The 10,525-nt window shown below is 62.8% G+C and overlaps 1 protein-coding gene across 4 annotated transcripts in view; it reads left to right on the top strand.

Moving 5' to 3' along the window:
* GNB1L (G protein subunit beta 1 like) overlaps positions 1–10,525 on the top strand; it is a 48,866-nt gene that overhangs the window by 29,680 nt on the left and 8,661 nt on the right. For 3 of the 4 annotated variants that reach the window (XM_024763705.1, XM_024763706.1, XM_024763707.1), the window contains 2 exons: positions 5,781–5,879; positions 9,084–9,299. In XM_024763705.1, coding sequence (XP_024619473.1) covers positions 5,781–5,879; positions 9,084–9,299 — 315 coding nt within the window. Of the gene's footprint in view, positions 1–38; positions 443–2,658; positions 2,822–5,780; positions 5,880–9,083; positions 9,300–10,525 lie in introns of those variants that run through there. The other variant, XM_024763704.1, reaches the window with a different exon arrangement.

Consider the following 10,525-nt stretch of genomic DNA (forward strand, 5'->3'; position numbering starts at 1 on the left):
TGCTGTGTCTGAAGACCCCACAAAGCTGCTGGAAACTTCCTCCTGAGGTTTGAGCCGAGGTGTAAGCCCTTCTGGACCTCATGCTCCTCTGCGCACCTTGGGCTGGCCTTGGGGAGCCTCAAGCCGGGAGTTCCACCCCTTGGAGAGCTGGCTGGTGCTGTGCGGGGTGGCAACTCCAGGGGCACCCTGCGCATGTGCATGACGGATGGCGCTGTGGGGGCCCCCCGCCTAGGCAGGCGCAGACCACGCAGGTGCTTGGATGCTGCACTAGAGGCCGGGGCCCAGCTGTGTTTGGAAGTCAAGCCTCCAAAGTGGCCCTTGAGGGGGAAGGTGCCCTTTCATGTCAAGGGGCCGGAGGACAAAGCTGGGAGCCAGGGCTCTGCAGACACCCCAGCCACACCTGTACCCCTGAGGATGCACCTGTGCCTCTACAGCTGCCTGGGTGGGCTTGTTTCCTTCTTCCTTTATTGGGAGGCGTGATGTACTTACAGGAAGGTGAATAAGACGAGTTTCAGACCATCTTGTCATGGGTGGACACCTGGGCAGCCACTGCCCGCCCCACGCCCGCCCAGTGGCCTGTCCTCATCCTCAGGAGGCAGCCCCTCCACCTCATTCTCGCTTTACCGTCTTAATATGCATCTCCAAAAAGCATAGGCTCATTTTATGTTTTTTTTTTTCTTTTAACCTAAATGGAGCGATATGGAGCAGCTTCCTTTGTGTCTGATTCTGTGTCTGCGAGACCCGCCAGGGTGTGCACGGCTGCAGTGTGTTGTGTGGGCCTTTCTGTCTTATTCCTCTGGACGTGTGTACCCAGATTCCTCACCTTTCTGTGTCGGTGGAGATCTGGGTTGTCCACTTGGAGCTGTTGTGGATGAGGCTTGAGAAGACTTCCACCGGGCCTCCCGGTGCTGGGGGCCCCCGGATCCAGCGGTGGGGCTGCTCAGAGGCCACCAGTGTCCTTGAAGGGGCTCCCACTGGCCAGTCTGGGATGGTTAGGGCACAAAAATCAATGAGAACTCTGGGTGATGACCCATCAGTAACACAGGAATGTGTGAGTCCAGACTGATGGGAGGAGGGGAGAGAAGAGGCAAGAGCCCGCTGTCTGGTGGGTGTGCCTTGTGGACGTGGAAGATGACCGTCTGCAGGGCTGGCGGGCCGCACCACAGTGGGTGGAGGCGCTGGGTCATCTGAGGCCAGGGTGGCGGATGTCACAGTGTCTTTCCCAGAAGTGCCCACGGCAGGGGGAGGGGCTTTGAGTGAACACACCTGGCGGGCGCCTCTGTCCAGGTGATCAGGGTGGGCAGTCGGCCTTGTGTGCAGTGTCATCCCCTTGCTGTCCTCCCCAAACATGGAAGCGTCACCCTGGGGATGACACGCACACACACAAGGGACAGAGAAAGGCGTGGCCCGTCCAGTCCAAGGGCCTGGTGAGCGCTGACCAGCCCAGTGTTTGTCCCGGGACCCCGAGCTCGCCTCTCCGTGACCGGCACTGACCCACATGGGCTGTGCCAGGGTCCCTCGCTGTGGGGGAAAGCGTGGAGGTGGCGGCGCAGCTGGGCGCGTGTACAGCGTTAGCAGTTAGGGGTCCAGGCGAAGGAGGCAGGGAGCCACTGTTCTGGGGGTTCCTTAGATACAGGACAGCCCTCCCTCCCTGTGTGGGCGCCCTTGGCCAGCGCCGGCGCCTCTGTGTGAGAGCACGGTTCCCACTGCTGCTTCTCTCCTGAGCTCCACTCAGACACGGTGTCGAGAGGCCTCACGTTCTCTCTCTCCTGCGTCGCTGCCGCTTCAGGCCGAATGACTCCTGCTCCCCAGGGTCCAGGCACATCCTGCCAACACCAGCGGTTCTCCAGACAGAGCTGGGGTCTGGATCAGGATCGGGTGCCCTGGGTCTACCTGGGGGGCATCCATCCACGCAGCACCGAGGTCTCCCAACGGTGCAGGTGGATTCCGGGCCCTGCGTGCCCTCCTGTCCCCTTCCACAGCTCCAGGACTGGCCCACTGTCCTGTCCCCTTCGTCCCCACGGGCCTATGCTGCTGCTTCTTCCCTTGTTTGTCTGGACCTCACCCCTTGGGAGGAGGATGGGAGGGCGGTTCTGTGGGGTGACCCTCACATCGGCTCAGCTCCGGGGTTTCTTGGGGTCAGACTGGGGAGGTGGGCTTTTGGGAGGAAACCCTTCTCGTCCCCTTGTCGGGGGTCTGGGACATCTGTGGGGCTCATCCACCTGGGGAGTGTGTCCACGGTGTCCCACCGGCAGGGACAGTTCCCTCTGCCTCCTAGGCTCCTAGGAAATGAGTCCTGAGGCCCAGCGAGGAGCATTTCTGGTGAGTGTTAGAGCCACACAGTGGACAGTGAACCTCAGGGCTGCAGATACCCCGTCCCTCCGTCCTCAGCGTCCGCCCAGGGGCTCTGCCCCCACAGCTGTGCCTGGGCTGGTCTCACGGGGAGGGTTTCTCCTCCTCCTTTTATAGCATTCTACTTTCACTGGAACTCTTCTGTTTAATGGGAATTCTCCTCCCTGTGTATATATGTGTTCACTCATGGGTCTGGGCTCATGGAGATTTCTTTTATTCTTGGGTTAGAATTTCATTCTACCCACAACACACTGACATTTGTCCTCACCTGGGAGGGTCACGGCCCGTCTCCTCTTATTTTGGCAGCCAGGGCCGCGACCTGAAGCTGTGCGTGTGGGACCTGGCGGAGGGCAGGAACACCGTCGTGGACTCCGTGCTCTTGGAGAGCGTGGGCTTCTGCAGGGGCTCTGTGCTGGCTGCGGGCCTGCAGCGCTGGATGCTGGCTGTGCCGGGGAGAGGCATCGATGAGGTGAGTGAGCCCATTCACCCTTGGCCCCTGGCTGCAGGAATGCTGTGCCCCGAGCGGCTCCTCAGGCCAGCCTTGGCCTGGTCACTTGAGGTGGCCCTGGCGCTAGGGGTCGGGAAAGGGGCCCGAAGTGGGCCAAGGTCTCTGGGAGGCCCTGGCACCCAGCCAGGAGCAGCACGGGATGGACAAGATCAGGGCCCGAGGCTGTCAGGGGCCTTGGGAGCAGGCAGGCATGGAGGGAAGCCCCAGGCAGACCCTATGAGGTCGAGGTAGGCCTCAGAGTCAGGACAGCAGGGGAGGGCGGCCTTTTGGGGTCAGAACTGGGCACTGGCGTGAGAGGTCTTGGGCAGGGCTGAGACGCAGGGTGTAAGGGCTGACACCAGGGTGGCAATCGCAGTCACAGATGAGCGGGGCCCGTCAGAGGACAGGGCTCCTGGGAGCAGTGGGTGGGATGGAGCCCCAAGGTCACTGTCAGATGGAGTTCAGGCTGAGTGTCCAGCAGTGATCTGTGGCAGGGACTGGTCAGTCTGGACAGTGGTGTTTACACCCCAGGGACAGAAGAGGCAGAATCCCCAGGGGAAGCAGAGCCCAGGACGGGGTGCCGGCGGGGAGCGCCGAGGGCAGGGGGATAGGGGTGCTGGAGGCAGTGGGGGAAGGAGCCCCAAGTGCAGCGGGACGGCCTGGTGGGTGGGGGCCTGGGGTACATGTGCAGGGGGAGGGAGGCCCCTGCCTACCGCCCACGGCCCGTCCTCCCCGTGTCCCCTGCTGCCCTGTGGGCCTGTGCGGCGGGCGGGGCTGGGCAGGGACGCAAGCCTTGCACCCGGGAAGTTTGGCCCCCACCCAAGAGGAGTCGCGAGTCTTAAAGCAGATTCAGCTCATAAATAATGAGGCAGGAACAGGCATCTATTTGTTCATGATGGCGTTTAAGTCACCAATTAGGAGCTACATGCGATTTTCTTGCCAGTTTGCCAAAAACCTGTTAAAAGTTTTATTAATGTGAAAAGAGAGGGCTCTGCTTTCTCCTGGTGGCAGCAGCCGGGTGGCGCCGAGCCTCCTCAGTGGTGGGGGCCGGACCACACTTCCGCTGAGGTTGCCTTCTGCTTCCCCCGCCAGCCTGGTCCGAGACTGCTCGTCCCCTCTGCTTCTCTCCGGCTCCCCAGCTTCTGGTACACCACCACCACCCGGCCCAGGAGCCACAGGTCTGGGAACCTTGCATATCCTGGGAAAAGGGCTGTTTTCCATGTTCCCACCTGGAATCAGTGCCACTGGCCTGTGCCCAGACAGAGCCAGGCCCAGCCGTCTGGGTGGCCGCACTTGCCCGCACCAAACGTTTTTCCTTCTGGAAACAAAACTTGCCCTTGAATGCCAGGTGGAAGCATCCCGGTGTGAGGGAGGCCCCGGCAGAGTGCGGAGCCCCTCCTGGGACCACAAGGACCAAGGGGCACTTGTTCTGGATGCCAGCACTGCGCCCCCTCTCATGGCGCCTAGCCCAGGCCTGGGCTGCCCTGGTGTCGCCCTCACTCTGGGCCACTTGCCGCTGCCCGATCCCCCTGCCCTCGCGCCTCTCCTCACTGCCACCAGAGGGGTCTTTCTGAGCCCCCAGATCAGGGGTGGGGGCATCCCTCTCTGACCCTGAACCCCCCTCCCCCATCGCCCAGCAGCTTGTCCTCCTGACGTAGTAACATTTTAGGAAGCTGGCGTTGGAGCAGAAATAGGAAGGCAGGCATCCAGCCCCCAGCACCATGTTCCTTGACCTTCTAGGTCCCCCGCCTTGGCCAGGACGGGCTTGGGTGCCTGAGGCCCAGCCAGTCCCCACCCCTGCCTCCCTCCCACTGACCTCGGAGGACAGAAGGGCTCCGAGGGCCCCCTCCTCTTTGGTTTGCTCGGTCACTTCTGGGCCACACTCCATGCCACTGAGTCCTCCTGGACCTCCTTCATTTTGCTGGAGCTTCCCCTGAGCTTCGTGGGTGCTACAGGAACTCCTTTTAGCAGCCTCTAATTCATGGCGGGATGACGCTCACGTCACTTAGGTCCTTTTCCGTCTCTTTGGGGCAGTGAGAACGAGGTGTCTGGGGTAGATGCTGGCCCTGCAGGCAACGTGATACGGGCGGAGGGGGCTGTGTGTGCATGTGTGTGGGCATGTGTGTACACGCATGTGCACGTGCGTTAGTGAGAGCAGCAGCAGGGCTACACCCACCCTACACTGTGTATTTACACCTTGAGTTCACCCTGGGGTTTCCTCCTGGGGGTTCTGTGCCCCAGGTGTCAGAAGTGGACCAGCAGGTGTAGGTTCTGTCCCCTCGATGCCCCATCACGTGTGGACCTCAGACTCCTCGTCTGCAAGCCTGGGGCTGCCCCGTGTCGACGAGGGGTGCCCTGCAGCTCTGCGGGGCACACACTGTTGTTGGTGGAGCGTCCCCAGGAGGGTGGCCGGAGCCACCAGGTGGGTACCTGTCACCCAGCCAGGCGCAGGAGGGGCTGTGTCAGCGTCAGGCGACACTGAGCACAGGCCGCACACGGTGGAGGAGCAGGCGCTGGGGCCCCAGGTGTGCAGGTCTGGGTGCCATGCGACAGTCCTGGAGGGCTCAGGGTCATCCACGTGTGGGGCCCGACAGGGAAGGAGTGCCAGGAGGAGGGCGGGAGGCCGAGTGAGCTGAGCCAGCGCTGTGGGCCAGGCCGCCTGCTTGGCCAAGAGGTCAATGCAGAGGAGGCCTGAGGTGGCTGCGGGGCAGTGACACCGCTCGAGGGACCTGCCAGTCACTCATGAGTGACACGTGCATTCCACACAGCCCGGCAGTCCCCGAGCCCAGGAGCCCGTGGGTCAATGCGGGAGGCACTGCCTGGGTTCCCGAAGGCGCAGACAGGCCCACAGTGGCCGGGCTGAGGCCTCAAGAGTCTCCTGTTTGTGCAGCACAGACTTGACTTGGCTCTGGCCCAGCTCAGCTTGTTTTCTTACTGTCAGGTTCAGATTCTGGAGATGCCGTCCAAGACGTCAGTGTGCTCCCTGAAGCCCGAGGCACAGGCCAGGCTGGGCATGCCCATGTGCCTGCAGCTCTGGCAGGTAAGGCCCAGCGCCCGCCAGCCACGCCCACCGACCACACCTGCCGGCCACGCCCGCCAGGTGTGAATCATGCCCATTAGGGACTTGGTTCCTCATCACCTACGGGCACTGGCCCCCGGGAGGCATGTGCACAGCGTCCTCCTCAGCCTTGGTGTCCCCAGCCCACCAGCCCTCCTGCTGCGAGGACGCCTACAGACCCTTTGGGGATGCTGGGCTCGTCCTCGACTTCGCAGGGCGGTGTGGGAGACAGCGACCCCCTCCTGGGGGAGCCATATGCTCCCCTCTGGTCTGCTCACCGGCGCGGCCTGGCGTGGGGCCGGGAGGGGGTGCTGACTAACCCTGCAAGCCTGCACGGCCCCTGCATCGTCAGGATTAATTTTTGTTACTTCTTTGCCTTGTTGAGGCTGGAGTGGGCTTAATGTGCTGGCTTTCCCTGCGGCCACACTTGGAATTTCTGATCCGCGCCATTTCCTTCTTTCTTGGCTGTTCTCTCTGATTAGAGAGGGTCTGGAGGCATCTCCTGGGGCTGCGGTAGAAGCCGGGGGGCAGCGGAGTCACAGGCCTGAGTCCCTGCAGGATGGGTTCTGGCTCTGGGGCTGAGCGCAAGGCCTGGGAGGGGCCCTCCTGACCAGAGGGGCAGCTTCCCACCCCCAGTGGTCAGCACCAGCTCAAAATGGGCATCTACTCCTGGGGGCAGCAGAGCAGATGGTCCGGTGCATTCATGTGGAAAGAGTCTCGGCAACGTCTTTACAGCTGCAGAAGCCATGGGGAGCAGGTCACTGACCAGGGCTGTCCCGGACCGCTGCCTACGGCCTGTTTTTCAGCTCCGAGCAGCTCACCTGTGCCTCCTCAGAGCTGCCCCGGGCTGCCTGGGACCAGGGGGAGGCCGTTCCTGCCCCTGCTGTGACTCTCCATACGAACCCGGCCAGGCTCGCATGGTTTGGAGGTGTCTGTGTGCCCGCAGGGTCCCTGGACCCAGCTCTTGTCCCTCCAGGGCCCTGCCCTGTCTTGCAGTTGGTGTCCCTGCCATCTGTGAACTGAGAGAAGCCCATGGGGGAGGGGCGTGAGGAAGTGGGAGCTCTGAGACTCACCTGGATGGCAAAACTGCTGGTGCCAGCAGGCAGGGTGGGGGGGCGCCTGGAGGGGCAGCGGAGGCTGTGGAGGTGGCCTGGTGCTCACAGGCCCCGGGTGGGACGGGGCTGCATCCGCTCACCCTCCCTCCCTGGAGATGCTGTCATTGCCTAATCGTGTAAGAATTCCATCAGAAAAATTTGCAGAAATGGGATGTACAAACTTGTCAAGGTAATTGACGTGGTTGACAGAAGGACAAATCGAGTTGTGTTAGTTGATACCGATCCAGCGCAAAGCATCCTGTTAAGAAAAGTCTATGCTGATTTGAAATGTCCCTTTATTCCTCGCCAAGCCTGGAGGTCCAGGTTATAGCTTATTGATCTGAGTGTGGCAGAGTGGCCCAATGTGGGATTCCTTTCTGAAACATTCAGAGATTTCTTGTTTTGCTCCTGAGAGTGGATGGCCTGTGTTTTTAGGATGATTGTCATGTAGGAGGTCAGAGATTGTCCACACCAACCCTCAGAGCAGGTCCTCCAGTGTCCCCCCCACGCCCCCAGCTAAGGGCTCCCCGGGGAACCTCGAGATGCTGGGGGGTGCCTCGGGCTGGCACACCCGGGGTGGGGACAGGAACGCAGAGCGAGCAGAAGTCAGCCTGGCACCAAGGGCGTGGTCGCCAGAGGACTGAGGCCCCAGAGCCCTGACCCGCCTGCAGGGTCTATTCTGGGGGGCCGCAGGGACCCTGTGTGCCAGGAGAGAAGGTGGAGGGGCCTCAGTGCAGGGACAGAGCCTGGCACGGGGCCCTGTGGCTGGTCTGGCTCCTGCCCTGGCTGCCCTGTGCGCCTGCACAGGGGGCTCAGTGGTGTGCAGCCCCCACTCCAGCCTAGGCACTCAGAGCTCCCAGACCATAGGCAGTGGGGGAGCCCTGGATGCAGGAGGAACATGCGGGGTGGGGGCTGGGGAGCAGGCTGGGCCAGGCAGTGCTGTGGGAAGCTGGTGGGAGGACACAGCAGTGCCCCAAGGGGGATGGACCCAAGGGGCCCCGGCAAGTTCCTCACAGCTGCTTTCTTGGACTCCTCCTTCCTGCTTGTCTTTGGGAGCACATGTTATCATCAGAAAAAAGGGCTTGTGGGAGGCATCCTCCAGATCCCAGAGCTGGTCTGCACGGGGCTCCCCTGGCTCCCCTCACCCTGCGGGGCCCTGAGACGTACCCCTCACACCAAGCATGGCGAGCTCAGCTTCCTGGGGTTCAGGACGTAGGTAGCATCCACTCATGTTAGACACTCACGGTGTGCAACACCTGGGCATGGAGCCCCTCTGGGTGGGCAGCAAGCTCCAGCAGGTGGGCCAGGAAGGCCCGCCCGGGTGCTGTCGGCCACGCCTAGGCACGCAGCTCAGCACCAGCCTTGCCTGCCAGCAGCGGGCCCCCATTGGAGCTGCAGGCGACCCTGGAGGCAGCCTTGCTGGCGGCCCCCAGGCCCTGTGCTCACCGCTGGCCATCCAGGGTTTGAGGGCCGCCGGCTGAGCTCCTGGCCTCGGGAAATTCTCCGCTGGCAGGGGGCGCTTGGTCGTTTCTGAGCCCTGGGAGCTCAGTGGAGAGCAAAGGTGCCGGGTCCTGGCGGCGGTCCCGGGACTGGGCACCAAGCACGGGGCGGCCGCTCTCTGTCGCTGCCAGGCCGACCCAGGGTCCCCATGCTCCCCTGCAGGCGGCTGCGCAGCCCTCTGACCCGCGCCCTCATCCATCACGCGGCTCGGCCGGCAAGGCGCTGACTCTGCAGCCTTGACGGTTGGGGGGCTTCCGCGGCGACGTTGACAAAGTACAGAAGGTTCATTTTTCATTGAGACGGAGCTCGAGATTTTCTTTGGCCAGCAGTTCTAGACAGGTGGCCAGCCCCGCCCAGGGGTGGCCGCACGTCTTGGCCGGTGGGAAGGAGTGGGAGGACCAGCCAGTGTCCCAGACCCCGACGGCAGGCACCCCATCCAGCCCGCACTGGCCCCAGTCTGGGTGTCGGCCCCCTGGGGGTGTGCAGACCCCCCAGGGCTCAGTGGGGAAGGCGGCCTATCTCAAGCTCCTTCTCCTCCAGAAGGCCCGGGACCCCCAAGCATCCCCCAGCTGACAGCGAGCTGTCCCCGCAGGCTGACTCCAGTCCCCGCCCTCTCCTCCTGGCTGGCTACGAGGACGGCTCAGTGGCCCTGTGGGACGTCTCCTCACGGAAAGTGTGCAGCCGCGTCTCCTGCCACACGGAGCCCGTCATGGGTCTGGACTTCGACTCCCAGGAGGCCAGGGGCGTCTCAGGCTCTGCGGAGAAGGCGCTGGCCGTCTGGAGCCTGGATGAGCAGCAGGCCCTGCAGGTCAGTGGGCCAGGCCCGAGGTGTCATTTATCCTGCTCTGCACCAACAGTCTGATGGGCTGGAACAATATTTAGGCATGAAGAGGACTTGTGGCAGGTCCGCAGTTAATTAATCATCGGACCCGGTGCGGGCGGGCCTGGCAGGCGGCAGTAGAGGGGCTGGCGCTCGTGAGCCATTCACAGGGTTTGGGTTTCTCTCAGACCTTGGCTAATAGCGGTCACGTCTCGTCCATCTAGAGGAAAGGCATGTAGAATCCAGGACTGTGCAAGCCCGTTTGCAAAACTCAGAGGAATTTGGTCAGTAAGGAACTGATCAATCAAAAAGAAAAAGAAAAAAACCCAAACCCTACATGGAGAAATCCCTTAGTGAGGCCCCTGTGGCTGTCTGCAAGCTGCCCGGGGGCAGTGGGAGGGCCGTAACGGCTCAGTGGCTTCCCATCCCACGTGGCTGGGGGGGCCCTTCAGGGCCACATCTGGGTGCCCAGTGCTCAGCCCTGTTGGGAGGGGGGGATGGAGTTGGCCGGGAGGGGAGCCTCCTGGCCAGGCCTCAGACGGGTGAGGTCCTGGGGAGTGAGGTGCTGGGTGTGCCCTGTGCCTGTCAGCCCCCTGAGGGTGGCCTGAGTGCACACTGGCTTCTGGGCGGGGGTGCCCCCATTAGCCAGGAAGCCTCAGAAGGCTGAGACCTGACCACGGCTGGCTCTGCGAGCCCAGGTCTGGTGGGGGAGTGGGGCCCCAGTGGGGAGCTGTGTATCCCACCTCCTGGAGCTCTGGAGGACAGGGCCTGTGGCTGTGCCCTCTACAGGGGCTGTGTGGTCCAGGCTTCCCTGCAGACAGGAGACCGCAGGAAGAGGGCATCTCTCGGGCTCTCCCCAGATGGGAGGCCTTGCCCAGCAGCCCAGGGCCCCCACAGCCAGGGAAGAGGCTCTGTGCACTTGGGTGGGTGGGAGAGGGCAGGCATGGGTGAAAATCGGGAGAGACTGCCATGCCCAGCGGGCATTGCCATGCCCTGGGTGCAGGATAGCGAGGGGCAGGGCTATCAGGGGTGGGTGAGGGGTCTTGGGCAGGAGCTAGGGGCCGAGGGCGGACTCAGCAGGGAGACCTTCTGTGTGGCAGCTGGAGGGACTGCTCTAGCTTCCTAAAAAACACAGTCCATGGGAGGACCAAGCTAGAACCAGAGCGAGTGGCCATGGCTCCTGGGTCTGGGAAGGGTCCTGAGGTGGGAGCAGC

Source organism: Neophocaena asiaeorientalis, unplaced genomic scaffold (genome assembly GCF_003031525.2).
Source record: "Neophocaena asiaeorientalis asiaeorientalis breed wild unplaced genomic scaffold, Neophocaena_asiaeorientalis_V1.1 scaffold110, whole genome shotgun sequence".
Lineage (NCBI taxonomy): Eukaryota > Metazoa > Chordata > Mammalia > Artiodactyla > Phocoenidae > Neophocaena > Neophocaena asiaeorientalis.